Here is a 15989-nt window from a genome sequence, read left to right on the forward strand (position 1 = left end):
GTGAAAAAGGAAAGGTAGGGTAACGTAAACAGAGGAAGCAAAAACACTTCTGTTTAATCTTAGGACATAGCTAATGCAATAGCCAAAGAATGGAAAAAATTAGAGTAAGAGAATCTGTAAAGAAGTGGTAAAGTAGATCACAAGTTCCTATCCAATGCCTCTAATAGATATGTACACTATGAGTGTAGTTCTGCTAGTTTACTCTTGGTTTGCTTTGACAATGAATTTATTGAGTAAATGAATGCTCATCTTGGGCTTCCAGGTTATTCGGAGGCTTGGTTGATCAATGAACTAATCTGCAATATTTCAAAAAAGCTTCAAGGTTATTTTGAACTAATTGTTGATAGGAACACAAAGTGATATTACTTCCATTTAACATTACTTCTGCGGCTCTATACCCTTTAACTTCTGAAACTAACAAAGAAAGTGATCGAACCTGTACATTCCCATTGATAATTCAATAGTGTTTTCATCTGCAGGATATATCATTTTGTTGAACTTTCTGCAGAGAGGATTGAATAAGTTTGTCCTTGGTATTGAAAATATTAGGTCCTTAGTCAGCTGAGAACTTCAGCAGATTTGTCCTAACAACTGAATAATTTAGAGATAATGTAAGAGATTTAAGGCCTACAGTTATATAAAAATTACTTTGATTGAGGGAAAAAAATTAAATCATCAGTATTTTCTGAATTAAATCCAGGCTACTGCTGGTAGCATGGACCTTGGGTGATATGTTCTTGTGTTTTTTTTTACATGATGATAAAATAAACTATCAAAAATCATTATTGGAATTCTTCCAGTGAATATTCCAAATCTTTTAGAGACATATAACACTATGACACAGAAACAGGCCCTTTGGCCCATCTAGTCCATGCTGAACTATTAATCTGCCTAGTCCCATTGGCCTGCATCCAGACCATATTCCTGCTTCCATCCATAGATGTATCCAAATTTCTCTTAAATGTTGAAATCAAACCCACATTGACCACTTCTGCTGGCAGCTCGTTCCACGCTCTCGCCACCCTCTGAGTGAAGAAGTTCTTCCCACATGTTCCCGATACGTTTCACTTTTCACCCTTAACCCATGATCTCAAGCTCTAGTCTCTTGCAACCTCAGTAGAAAAAGCTTGCTTGCATTTACCCAGTATTTACTACAGAATATACTGTGGATTCTGTCTATATTCTTTCCTGAAAAGATCTTAATTATCTCGATAGATGAGATGATCCAGTGCTAGCAATAATGCTGGAGTTTGCTCAGGTCCAGATTGGTAAATGAATCTTGTGCACAGTCCTCACAGGCTGTGACTGACCTGTACTGCTCAAGTGAATTCTGTTTGGAGTCCAGCAGGGAGGCATGATTATCTGTGGTGTCCCAGCTGTCAGGTTGGGAAATCTGCCTGCTTGGCCTGCACTGAATTAAACCAGGCACAGTCATGGCAGTCCCCTTTAAAATGTTGGTCGTTAGGTTTTTATGATTTATGTAAGTTAGGTTCAGTGATCTTAATTTAGCATGTGGATATAATTCATTTTCAGGATCTGAACATTGCTGACAAGGCAAGGCCAGTATTTATGGCCCATCCCAAGATGCTTGTCAAACAGTGTTGATGAGCAGCCTTGTGTTCCCACAGTGCTGTTGGAGGCAGAATTCCAGGATTTACATCCAGGGTGATGAAGGACTGGTAAAATAGTTTCAAGTCAGGAAGGAAGTCAGGATGTATGTAATCTGATGGGGAAATTGCAGGTGATGGTGTTAGTAGAGTAGCCCAGAAGAGTAAATGCTTTGACATTTATAAGTTTGTAGTTGGGGCCACATCAGCTATCAAGTGATTTGTAAATGTGATCCGATCAGTACTATCAACAAGCTTCAAAACCTGGGCCTTTGCATCTCAGTTTGCAACTGGATCCTTGACTTCCACATCAAGAGATCACTATCACTATCACTATGAACTGGTAATAACACCTCACTGACGGTCAGCACAGATGCATCTCAAGGATGCATGCTTTGCCCACTTGTTCTACTGTCTAATTTGTTGACGAAATGGTTGTTGGCAGAACCTCAGATGGTGTCAAGGAGATGTTCAGGAGTGAGATGGATCAGCTGGTTGAGCAGAGTTGCAACAATCTTGCACTCAATGTCAATAAGGTTAATGAAATGATTGTGGACTTCAGGAAGGGGAAGTCGGAGAGCATGCACCAGACCTCTTTGGGGGGTCAGGGGTGGTAAAAGTGAGCAGCCTAAAGTTACTGGGCATTCATGCCTCAGGGGAACTATTGTGGGCCCAACAATTTGATGTAGCCACAAAGAAGGCATGTCAGGGCTCTCAATCATTTGGAGCTTGAGGAGATTTAGTATATCATCAAACACTTGAGGAAATTTCTACAGATGAACAATGGAGAGCATTCTGACTGTTGCACCATTGCCTAGTATGAAATCGCCAATGCACAGGAATGAGGGGGTTGTAGAGGGCATCTTCAAGAAGTGATCCCTCAAAAAGGTGACGTCCATCAACGAGGACCCTCACTAACCAGGTCATGTGCTTTTCTCATCAGTACCATCAGGGAGGAGGAGCAGGGGACTGAAAACCCATGCTCAACAGTGTGAGCAAATTATATTGATTTTTATGTTTTGCATGGTAATGCTACCCCAAAGTAACAAATTTCACAACATATGTCAGTGATAATTATAAATCTGACTCGGATTCAGATTAGCTATGCCAGAATGGTAGGAGTGGAGACTGCACTAAAACCACACTAGAATAGTGACATGGGGCAGGTGGCATACAATTTCATTGATTGTTCAAAGGGAGAAACTGCCATTTCTTTGTCTCCAGCTGTTGATTACAATTTTAATGGATCCTGAAGGGCTTCGTGAAATGTGAATGAATTTTATTTCCTGGTTTGTTTGAAAAGTTTAGATTCAGGATATATAGGAGTTCACATTTTGAAATATTTGCTACTTTGATGTTTAATTGAGTCAGGTAAGGTCCATATTTGTTGTTTCTGAGCACTGATGTATTTTACATTTTTTTAAACTCATGACTTATACTGAGAAGGCCTTTGAATTTAGTTATTTTCAATTTGCTGCATCATTCCTTTGCCTTCAGATCTATTATTTCCTGATAATGCAATCTTCAGATTTCTGAAAGAAATAGGTAAAACATCACTTTAGCTGATTTAAAAACTTTAATAACAGTGATGTACTAATAGGGTATTCAAATATCTTATTCATATGAAGTAGTGAAATTCCAAATGGAGCATTATATCTCGTTCTTCTATTCACCTTATAAACTGGATTACCCTTGCCTTTTGTTCTTGGGAAGATGTTTCTCTATATTGATTTTTATTAATGCATTCATATTTTTGCCTTTTTATCTTTCATATTTGGACATTGTTTTTAATTTGGTTAGATAATAGCAAAGATTAATGGAGCGGTTAGTAAGTATTAATGTGCCCCACACCCCTCCCCTGCCCCATTCATCATACAATTAGGTTTTCACATTAATAACATCTTTCATGGCATTAGAAAATACTTTACCAGCAATGGAGGAGTTCTGAATTATTGTTGCTTTTCTACTATATAAATTGTAGCTCACATTAAGATTCTAAAAAAGGCTGAGAGGTTCAGATCACTTGTTTAAGCGATGTTGACTTGAACATCCTTTTGTGGTGAATGAATTGGGTGAAATCCCCTGTTCTTCCCAAGAGTTTCTCTGGATCTTTTATGTTCACCTGAGCGTGAAGATAGAACTTCTTAATAATCATCCAGAAGATGGAATCTTCAGCAGGGCAGCACTATCTCACTATCAAAGCCTTGCATTTAAAATAAAGGTAATTTCAAAAGACCAATAACTCCAAAGTCTGCTTTGGAGAGTTTTGTGTTGATAAGTTGTTTTCAAAGACAGCATTTTGATTAGGTATCCTACCTTCATGGTCTTATTTTTGAAATCTGCTGGCTAAAATTGCTTTTTGGTCTTAGCTTGTTTGATACGTTCTGCAATAAAACAAACTTCGTTCTTAGGATCTGACAAGTTAGCTTTCTTTCATGTACAGGATGCTATAAGATAGAAAATTGCCTCTATTTCCGTAGAAATGAACCTTTATTATTTGTCTCAATTTAATGCCTCATTTGTTGGATCTTGCACCGGTCAGAGTGAATAATAATACAAATATCTTTCTCTTTTGTTTTCCAAGTTGAAGAAAGTGAATCTTCAGAATTTGACTTAAATTGGGACTCAACAACTGTGCAAACAGGTAACATCATTTAATATAAAGTAAGATCATTTTTGAACAGTCTTAACATTTTATAATTTAGATTAATATAAACGTTTTATTGAATCCCATTGGATAATTTCTGGGATGTTGGACACCTACCATAAATGTAGCTTTGTTTTACTAATTTGACATTTAAACCACTACATTAAATATTGATTGTATCTCCTTCTTAGCAGGGTTGGTATTTATTCTTTTTAAAAAGAAAGTTTATCTTGGCTTCAATGTTAGTAGAATTAAATTTCTTCAATATGAATGGAATTCTTTAACTTATTTCATTAACTTGATGCTTTTGGAGGAGCCCAAGGAGCCACGCTGTCAACTAATCTGGTTGACAGCATGATAAAATAATTTGATCTCCTGAATGGTAATTAAGGATTTGATGACTTGAAATTCAAAATTTTAAACCGTCTTCAGGTCTTCTTCAGGAAAACCATTTTGTTAAAAAATTCCAATTTAATCTTTTAGAGTGAATAGTGAAACATTGACCTTGCAGTGCCCATTAGTTGCTGAACAACTGAATATTGTGATTTAATACGCACAGCCATATGGTAGACCAAACAGTAGGAAAACAACCATTAATGTAATTTTCTTCTCTTGCTGAAAGAGTTTGATATGGGAGTGGATTATAGTTAAAGATTGCAATGTCACAGTCTATGCTGACAGCTTGACATAGGTTGTGATCAAATGTTTTGATGCATTGAAGTTTCTGTCAAGCATTGTTGAAACAGGACACGAGTTTGTATAAAAAGAGTATGGCCCTATTATTGGTATCTTTTAAACTTATTGATTTTAAGTGAATGATGCATACTTAATTGACTGAAAACAAAAGTGAGATGTTTTAGCACTTTTTTTAAAAAAAAAACAATCTGCTCATTTGATCAACACACACAAAATGCTGGTGAACGCAGCAGGCCAGGCAGCATCTATAGGAAGAGGTACAGTCGATGTTTCGGGCAGAGACCCTTTGTCAGGACAAACTGAAAGAAGAGATAGTAAGAGATTTGAAAGTGGTGGGTGAGATCCGAAATGATAGGAGAAGACAGGAGGGGGAAGGATGGAGCTAAGAACTGGAAAGTTGATTGGCAAAAGGGATACAAGGCTGGAGAAGGGAGAGGATCATGGGAAGGGAGGAGAGGAGTACCAGAGGAAGATGGAGAACAGGCAAGGAGTTATAGTGAGAGGACAGGGGGAGAAAAAAGGGAGAAAGAAAGGGGAAAAAAATAATAATAATAAATAAATAAGGGATGGGGTAAGAAGGGGAGGAAGGGCATTAACAGAAGTTAGAGAAGTCAATATTCATGGCAGCAGGTTGGAGGCTACCCAGACGGAATATAAGGTGTTGTTCCTCCAACCTGAGTGTGGCTTCATCTTGATGGTAGAGGAGGCCGTGGATAGACGTATCAGAATGGGAATGGGATGTGGAATTAAAATATGTGGCCACTGGGAGATCCTGCTTTCTCTGGCGGACAGAGCGTATATTGGGCTACAGGAAACCCATGGCAGGTATTCGGGGAAGGAAGAATCGTGTGTCTGGAGAGTATTTTTTAAAAGGGAATTTAAACCACGCTCTTTGCATGTTGCATTTTCCAGTTTCTTTATGTTAGTTTGTTTTTGAGCAGTGAGTAATGCCATGTAAATGTCTCTTTATGCTGCTGGGTAGTGAGAAGTTCAGACAGTGCATCATATATTACATACCTTTACTGGCATTTTGTGTTTCTAAATGACTGCTATATCAAATATAAATAAAAATAATGCTACTTTTTAAATGGAATATATCTCAATAGCGCTGAGATACAATACTGCTTATGTTTGTGTGCATCAAGACTTGCTCGTGAGTTATTCATTTGGTGTTACTGAAAATTATATTTATGGTAAATGAAATTGCTAACAATTTGACAGGGTTATTCTCACTTTTATGTTCTTTATTTTCACATGTAATTAAATATTGCTTTTGTCTGCTACCATTAATGATTGCTGTTTATGAGATCCTACTGTGGAATTATACTTACCACTTTTAATTTACACCAACTATTTTGATAACAAGCTATAGATAACATAATTACAAGTCAATAGTTCAAGTACTGCATTAGGAAGTTCTAAGCTGGTTAGCCCGATGTCAATGGTTGGGAAGAATTTGAGACTATTATCAAGGATGACATTTCGGAGTACTTGGAGGTACATGATAAAACAGTATAGAATTGCAATAAAACTGTTAATAGGGAAATCAGATAGGACGTGAGGTTGCTCTGGCGGACGCAGTGAAAGAAAGTGTTTCTAGGGCTATATTAAGTACAAAAGAGGACAAAATTGGTCCTCTTGAAGATCAGCACAGCTATCTATGAATGGAGCTGAAAGTGATGGGGGAGATCTTAAATGAGTTTTCTGCATCTGTATTTATTCCGTAGATAGACACAGAGACTATAGGACTAAGGCAAAAGAGTATGTGCTCATGGACCATATCCAGTTTACAGAAGAAGAGGCGCTGTCTTGAGATGCATTAGAGTCCAACAAGGTGTCCCTTCGGACTGTGTAAGAGGCTAGTGCAGAAACTGCTGGGACTCCTGCGGAGATATTTATACTGACCTTAGCCACGAGTGAGATGCAGGAGACTGGAGGATAGCTAATGTTGATCAAGAAAGGCTTTAAGAATAAGCTGGGAAATGATAGGCCAATGAGTCTGATGCCAATCATGGGAAAGTTACTGGAAGATATTCTATGGATTGAATATGTAAGTATTTCTATAGACAGGGCCTGATTAGAGATAGCCAGCTCGGCTTTGTGGTAGATCATATCTAATCAGTTCTACAGTTTTTCCAGAGGTTACCAGGAAGCTCAGTTTCGGAAAGGCAGTGGATGTTGTCTACATGGACTTCAGCGAGGCCTTTGACAAAGTTTCAAATGGAAAGTTGGTCCAGAAGGTTAAGTTATTTGGTATTCAAGATGCTGAAACCAACTGGATTCAACAATGCAACACACATAAAAGTTGCTGGTGAACGCAGCAGGCCAGGCAGCATCTCTAGGAAGAGGTACAGTCAACGTTTCGGGCCGAGACTCTTCGTCAGGACTAACTGAAAGAAGAGCTGGTAAGAGATTTGAAAGTAGGGGGGGAGATCTGAAATGATGGGACAAGACAGGAGGGGGAGGGATGGAGCCAAGAGCTGGACAGTTGATTGGCAAAAGGGATCTGAGAGGATCAAGGGACAGGAGGCCTAGGGAGAAAGAAAAGGGGGAGGGGGGAAGCCCAGAGGATGGGCAAGGGGTTGGAGGAACAACACCTTATATTCCGTCTGGGTAGCCTCCAACCTGATGGCATGAGCATTGACTTCTCAAACTTCCGCTAATGCCCCACCTCCCCCTCGTACCCCATCTGTTATTTATTTATTTATATACACACATTCTTTTTCTCTCTCTTTTCTTCCTCTGTCCCTCTCACTATACCCTTTGCCCATCCTCTGGGTTTTTCCCCCCCTCCCTCTTCTTTCTCCCTAGGCCTCCTGTCCCATGATCCTCGCATATCCCTTTTGTCAATCACCTGTCTAGCTCTTGGCTCCATCCCTCCCCCTCCTGTCTTCTCCTATCATTTCGGATCTCCCCCTCCCCCTCCCACTTTCAAATCTCCTACTAGCTCTTCTTTCAGTTAGTCCTGACGAAGGGTCTCGGCCCGAAACATCGACTCTACCTCTTCCTAGAGATGCTGCCTGGCCTGCTGCGTTCACCAGCAACTTTTATGTGTGTTGCTTGAAATTCCAGCATCTGCAGATTTCCTCATGTTTGCAGATTCAGCAATGGCTTAGTGGCAGAAGCCAATTGTCTCTCTGACTGGAGGCCTCTGATTGGTGATTAATGCTAGTCTGTTGTTTGCTATCATCTATATTTATGATTTGGGTCATAATCTGATCAGCAAGTTTGAGGAGAGACCAAGATTTGGGGGCAGAGTGGACAACGAGGAAAGATATCAAAACATTGCAGTGTGATCTTGATCAGCTTGGAAAATGGGTCGAAAAATGGCGGATGGAATTTAATGGCAGGCAATTGTGAGATGTGAACCTTAGGGCTCTGAGGTGCGTGGTAGAACAAAGGGACCTAGGAATACAGACCTATAATTCCTTAAAAGTGGAGTCACAGGTAGACAGGTTTAGACAGAGAGATTTTGGTACATTGGCCTTCATAAATCAGAGCATTTGTTGGGATGTTGTTTTGAAGTTGTACAAGATGTTGTCTAGACTGAATTTGAAATATTGTGTGCAGTTCTGGTCACCTTCCTACAAGAAAGCAATAAGCTTAAAGGAGTGCAGAGAAAATTTACAAGGACTTTGTTGAGACTTGAGCATTTGAGTTATAAGAAAAGGTTGAATTGGTTCGATCCTTATTCCCTGGAGAATAAAGGGAAGATCTTAAAAGGTATACAAAATTATGAGTGGTATAGAATGCATGAAGGCTTTGTCTCCTCAGGTTGGTTGAGACTAGAGCTAGAAACCAGGTTGAGGGTGAGAAGTGAAATATTTAAGCTTATTCTGAGGAAATAAACTGAAGCTTCTTCAGTCAGAGGATGGTGTGATTGTGGAATGAGCTGCCAGCGCAAGGGGTGAATGTGGATTCAGTCGTAACATTTAAAAGAAGTTTTGATTGGTACATGGATGTGAGGTGTTTGGAGGGATATTACTTGGGTGCAGATAGATGAGACTAGGCAGAAGATCAGGTTGGCAGGGACTAGATGGGCCAGAGTCTGCTTCTGTGCTGTAGTACTCTGTGACCCTGTTCTGATTTGCAGAAAAGCTTAAGTAATCTTTTAGGGATAAGGAAAAGTTCTTTAGCAGTTTGTTTTTGGGCTGTTTTTTCAGCAAGTAATTTGTATGGTTTCATAGAACTCAGATGACTAAGGAAGCTGTAAAACATGTCATTTAAGAACGTTAATACCACTTATGACTTCACAATGGACTATGTGAATGATTTCTTAATTGCAACTTTTAGCATTTTCTCTCTGGGTTCCTGTCACTTCTGAGTTCAACAATGAGCTTTAAAGCATTTCTTTCCTTATCTGATGACAATTAGAGTTATTTATTTGAACTTAAAAGTTGTATATTTGAATCAAAAGTATTGCAAGGGTAATCAAAGGAATACCAATAAGATCTCATGGGAAACTTGTGTGAAGAACAAAAAATGAAATGTTTGTTTTATACTTTATTTTGCTAGACTTTGCCTCAACTTCTCATTACTCATTTTATGGGATGTGGGTGTCATGTGCAAGGATTGCCTATTCCTAATCACGCTTGAAGGGTGGCAAACTTGAGCATCTACAGTCCTTGTAGTACCCTGGGATTCAGATCTGGCAATGATGGAATGGTAATATATTTCTTAATCAAGTGAAGGTGTTCTCATGCATCTGCAGCTGTTGGTTTTGGTAGAAAGGTTACCTAAAAATAACAATAAGCCTGAAGATTGGACATATTTCCGAGTTTGCAGATGATACAAAACCAAGTGGCTATTTGGGCTGTGTGAAAGAAATGGGGAGAATTCAGGGTATAAAGAGAGCAGATGAAGTGAATAGTCAAGGATGTAATATGGAAGGTTATTCACTTTGGTCGGGGAAAAAAAAAACAGGAAACTGGACTTTTCTGTAGTGTTTGAAACCTTGTACATGAGTCACCAAAAGTTAATATGCAGACATAGCAAGCAATTAGGGAGGCAAATGGCCTTATATTGAAAAAAGATTTGATAGCCAAGAATAGTTCTGCTCCAATTATACAAGGCCCTATAGAGACCTCCTGGAATTCTATGTGTTGGCCTTTTCTCCCTACATTTTGAAGGATATGCATACATAGGGTGAGTTCAGTGCATGTTGGCCTAGTTAATTACTGGAATGATATGAGGTGAGGTTAAATTGATGGGGGGCTTTATGCTCTTAGGTTTAGAAGAATAAGGGGTGATTTTATTGAAAGGTCTTGATAGGGTAGATCCTTTTCCAGGCTAGGTTATTTGGAACAGTCTTGAAGTATGTTGTCAGCTACAAATTTCTTTATTAAAAGTGCGGTGAATCTTTGGAGTTTTGCACCCAAGGAGAATGTGGGGGTTTGGTAAGTCATATATTTTAGACAGGTTGATTTTATAGAATTCAGGGAGATGAGGTTGATGTTGGAAAGTGACACTGAGGTAAAAGATCAACTGTGCTCTTTGTGACTGGTGAAAAAATCACAAGGGTTAAATGACCTACTTCACTTCTGTTTATTTTTGATGGGTCTGGTTAGAAAAGCCTTTGTGCCTGGGCATTGGCTCTGTGCCTGACTGATTGCAGAAAATTCAGGAAGTAAAAATGAACTCAAAGAAAAGGCATAAAAACTGACTGACAGGAAACTAACCATAATCCAAAAATTCCACGAGCTTGTCAACAGGGAAATGGTACTGTATTAAGAGGAGATGTGGAAACAATCAGAGACCAAAAGAGAAATCTACTCAGAAGCACAGGGTGTGCCTGAGGTGTACAATGAGTATCATAGAACAGTCCTCACCAATACTACAGCATTCCAGCGTCTGCACTTTTGTTTTCCGTTGCTTCTTGAATTCATTGTGAATTTTCTTTCAGGTATGCCTATGCTGACGAAGTCCTCACCCCTCTCTGAGGTGTAACGGTGTGAAAACAGTTACTTTCGCACTGTTGCACCTCACTCCTTCCCCCAGATGTGTGTTGAAAATTGCAACACCTCTAATCTTTCCACCAGTTCTGTGGAAGATTGAATTTTTTCCCGCAGATGCTACTACAATAGCTAAGTTTTTCCAACATTTTCTATTTTTGTTTGAGATTCCAGCATCTTTGTTCCAGCATATGTTTTCCAAAACTTCAGACAACTGATTTGTCAAATAAATCTGTCAATTTATAAAATCAGCAGGATAAAGGAGTGGATGTCTGCTTGGAAGGTGTGGATGAGATCCAAAATGAATACTTGGCATCATTATTTGCCAAAGGAAAGGACATGGAGGACAGTGTGATCACTGTGAAGTGTGCTAATATGGTAGGGCATCTTGAGATAAAGAAAGAGGTTACTCGGATCTCTTGAAGGACTTTAAGGTGGATAAATCCTTTGCTGTGGGCTTGCCCAAGACCGCTGTGCCTTCCAGCCAGAGGTGAGGTCCCAGAGGATTAGCAGATAACAAATGTTGTTCCGTCGTTCAAGAAGGGAAATGGGAATGATCCTGGAAGCTGTAGACTGATAAGTTTCACATCAGTGGGAGGGAAGCTACTGGAGAAGATCCTCAGGAATAGGATTTTTAAAACCATAATCTAATTAGGATCAGTCACATGGCGTTGTGCAGGGCAAGTTGTGGTTTACTAATTTGATTGAGTTTTTTTGAGGAAGTGGTAAAGCTTGGGATATTGTCTGGATGGATTTTAGTAAGGCATTTGACAATGTCCCTCTTGAGAGGAGCATGCAGAAGATTAAGATTAATTTATTTATTGAGATACAGCATAGAATAGTTCCTTCCATCCCTTTGAACCACACAGCTTCACAATCACCCAGTTTAATCCTAGCCTAATCACGGGATAATTTACAATGACCAATTAACCACTAACTCGAACATCTTTGGACTGTGGGAAGAAACTGGAGGACCTGGAGGAAATCCATGTGGTCACAGGGAGAACATACAGACTTCTTACAGGGGGTGGTGGGAATTGAACCTGGGTAGCCTGTACTGTAAAGCATTGTGTTAACCACTATGCTTCTGTGCCACCCTATGCATGGGATCAAATGTGAATTAACCTTTGGATTCGAAAATAGAAGACAGGATGGTAGCTGGTAGAACTTATTCTGATTGGAGGTCTGTGACTAATGGTGTTCCACAGGAATCTATACTGGCACCTCTGATGTTTGTTTATTTGGATAAAAATGTGGATGGCTGGATTAATAGATTCGCAGATGACAGAAAGATTGTGAGTATTGTGGAAGATTGCCAAAGGGTACAGAAAGATATATATGTTGCATAAGTGGATAGAGAAGTATCAGTTGGAGTTTAATGCAGCCAAGTGTGAATGGAGGTTGAAATGTAAAGGGCAGGACCTTAATAGAGTTGATGTACAGATAGATCCTGCAGTCCAAGTTCATAGATCACAGCAAATCCCTGTAGAAGTTGATAAGGTGGTAAAGAAGGCAAGGTTTGAATGTAAATTTATTATTAAAATACATATATATCACTCTGTACAACCCTGAGATTTGTTTTCTTCTGGGCGTGCACAGTAAATCCAGAAAAACACAATAGATCGCACCCAACAGGACAGACTAACGACCAATGTGATAAAGACAACAGACTGTGCAAATACAAAAGAGAAAAATTAAAGAAGCAATAAATATCGAGAACATGGAAGAATCCTTGAAAGTGATGTTATAGATTGTGAGAACAGTTGAGTGATGGGGTAAGTGAAGTTGTCCTCTCTGGTTCCAGAGCCTGACGGTTGAGGGGTAATAACTGTACCTCAACTTGGTGGTGTGGGTCCTAAGGCCCCTGTCCTTTCTTCCTGATTGCAGCAGCAAGAAGAGAGCTTAGCCTGGGTGGTGGGAGTCCTTGATGATGGATACTTCTTTCCTGCATCAATGCTTCATGTAGATCCGCTCAATGGTGGGGAGCACTTTGCCCTTGATGGACTAGGCCATATCCATTACTTTTTTAAAATTTTTCTTTTGCTCAGCATAACAAAACTTTCAATTTTCGGATACGTTTACATTTCTTCCCCTCACAGATATCAGCTATCAGAACACATCCATCAAAATATTGACATCACCCCAACATCCTATACAAAAGCCCTTATTAGTATAGAAGACAGGTTTACATCTACATACTGCTGAAAAGGTTGCCATGTTTTATGAAACCTGTTTGTTTTTGAGTGTACCATACATGTCAAAAAGTCCAAAAGAATGTATTCCATGATTAATTTATACCAACCAAAAAGTCCAGGGGCCTTATCGGATATCCAACAAAGTAAAATGTTCTTCCTCGCACAAAAAGTCAGGATGTTAAAAAGATTTTTCTAATGTGCATTAATAATACGACTGCTGGGTAAGCCTAAGGGAAAAGACACTGGGTCCAGTTCAAGCTCCATCTTCAGAATCTTTTCCATTTCACCCAAAATATCACTCCAGTATGCCTGAAGCTTGGGACAAGTCCAAAAACAGTGGGTGAAAGTTCCAGTATTTACTTTACATTTAGAACACATTGGAGAAACCCCCGTCTTAAATTTCGAGAGACGATCTGGAGTTAGATGGGCTCTATGCAGAATTTTGAGTTGCAATGCTTTAGTTCTATTACAAACTGAAATTTTCTTAGCATTATCACAGATGTCTTCCCATATTTCAGCTGTAATTTCTACTTCCATCTCTTCCTCCCAGACCTTTCCCAGCTGCTCAGCCTCTCCACAAGAACGTTCCCTCAGGATGCTGTAAGAAGTACTAATGGAGACTTCACCCTTAGAACAAAACACCCTCTTTTCTATGTCAGAACTACAGAAATCAGTTAACAATGATGTTTTTTTCTGTATATAATCTCTTATCTGAAAGAAATGAAAAAGATCCTTGTTGGGTATGTTAAATTTATGTACTATTTGACTAAAAGAGATCATCGTTCCTTCATCAAACGAATCTCCTAGATGGAAAATACCCTTAGAAATTCAAAGTTTAAATCCAGAATCCATTATGCCAGGCTGAAAATCTGGACTGCCGGTTATTGGAGTGAAGGGTGATATTTTCGCTGTGTTGCCCTCAATTTGTCGCACCACCCTCCAAGCCCTGACTGCATAAATTGTTATTGGATTGCAACAATATTCCTTAACTGGTTTCATCTTATTGAAGAAAAGCAAATTAATAAGAGGGCATTTTGCTTGTGAAGCTTTAATGTCTAGCCAAATTGAGGAGGGGTCCCTGCAAACCCAGTCAACCACAGAAGATAAAAAGGAACTTAATTGATATTTTTTGATGCCTGGAAAATCCAGACTCCCTAGACTACTGGGAAGCTGCAACTTAGACATTATAATACAGTGCCTTTTTTTGTTCCAGATGAAAGAAACAAACCAGCCATTTATTTTTTTAAAAGTATTTGTTGGGTGAAAATGACTGGAGTCATTTGTATTGGGTAGAGCAGTCGAGGAAGAATGTTCATTTTGAGCAAGGATATTCGGCCAAGCCAAGAAATGGGAAGAGTGCTCCATCGCTCAAGACCCTCTTTGATTTTGTCAAATGTGTAAAGTTAGCATTGAACAATTGATCAAATGTAGGTGTGATAAATATGCCTAAGTAAACAAAACCTGACTGTGACCATTTAAAGGGGAAAACACTCTGAGTGTCAGGTACCTGCTGCAGATTCCCCAGAGGCATAGCCTCTGATTTAGTAAAGTTGATTTTATAACCTGAAAAGGTGCTAAATGAATTGATGCATTGTATAAGGTGGTGCACTGATATAGCAGGCTTTGATAAGAAAATTAGAGCATCATCCGCATACAATTTAATTTTATGTGACTTTAGTCCTATGTCTGGAGCAGATATTTTGGGGTCTTGCGGAATAGCCTCAGCCAATGCCTCGATCACTTGTGTGAAAAGTAGTGGTGATAAAGGGCAGCCCTGCCGGCTGCCCCTCAGAATACTAAAATTATCCAACCTAATACCATTAGTGAGAATTGCAGCCAAAGGGTCATGATAAAGAACCTTCACCCACTTAATAAAACTATTGCCCAAACCAAATCGTTCTAAAGTGAAAAAAAGATATGGCCATTCGACACGATCAAAGGCCTTTTCTGCATCTAAGGAAACCACCAAGCCGTCCACTGCCTGTTGCTGACATGCCTGAATCTTCTGATATTGTCAGATGATCTACGGCCTTTTACAAAACCCATTTGATCCTCCTTTATGATAAAAAGTAACACAGTTTCTAATCGCAATGCTAGAGTTTTAGATAAGATTTTAAAGTCAACATTTAACAGTGAAATAGGTCTGTAGGAGGCACAGTCTTCAGGGCTCTTTCCTTTCTTTAGAATTAGGGAGATACTAGCTTCTCTCAATGATGATAGGAGGAGACCACAATTAAATGCATGATTGAACATGTTTAGCATAGGCTCTGTTAATAACCCTGTGAACTCTTTATAGAATTCACGAGTGAGTCCATCAGGACCAGGGGCCTTCCCACTTTGGAGCTGTCTCACAGCTTCCTGTATCTCATGTATAGATAACAGAGCATTGAGGAGTGACTCTTGTTCAGAAGAAATGCCTAGGAGATGTAAATTCCTGAAAAAGGACTCCATCCTAGATTGTCCATTATGACATTGCTCAGATTGATACAAGTTAGAATAAGAATTCTTAAACACAACATTAATAATTTTAGAATTACTAGTGAGGGTTCCTGACCAATCCCTAATTGAAGCAATAGTTTGAGAGGCATTTTTCTTTCTACTAGATAAGCCAAATACCTGCAACACACACAAAATGCTGGTGGATAGTTGCTGCCTGGCCTGCTGCGTTCCACCAGCATTTTGTGTGTGTTGCTTGAATTTCCAGCATCTGCAGATTTCCTCGTGTTTGCAAAGCCAAATACCTGCCTGGTTTTTCACCATGTTCAAACAGTCGTCGTTTAGCAAATGTCAATTTTCTTTTGGCTGCTTGTGTAAGTAAAGAGTTTAGTGTACAGCGTAAGGCAGTGATATTCTGTAACTTGGCTACAGAAGGCTTATTGATGTAATCCTTTTC

General features: G+C 39.3%; 1 protein-coding gene across 9 annotated transcripts in view; it reads left to right on the forward strand.

Moving 5' to 3' along the window:
• znf423 (zinc finger protein 423) overlaps nt 1-15989 on the forward strand; it is a 403580-nt gene that overhangs the window by 59402 nt on the left and 328189 nt on the right. For 8 of the 9 annotated variants that reach the window (XM_072279610.1, XM_072279606.1, XM_072279608.1 and 5 more), the window contains one exon: nt 4192-4251. In XM_072279610.1, the coding sequence (XP_072135711.1) occupies nt 4192-4251 (60 nt within the window). Of the gene's footprint in view, nt 1-4191; nt 4272-15989 lie in introns of those variants that run through there. The other variant, XM_072279614.1, reaches the window with a different exon arrangement.

The sequence above is a fragment of the Mobula birostris genome, chromosome 15, assembly GCF_030028105.1.
Source record: "Mobula birostris isolate sMobBir1 chromosome 15, sMobBir1.hap1, whole genome shotgun sequence".
In the NCBI taxonomy this organism is placed as follows: domain Eukaryota; kingdom Metazoa; phylum Chordata; class Chondrichthyes; order Myliobatiformes; family Myliobatidae; genus Mobula; species Mobula birostris.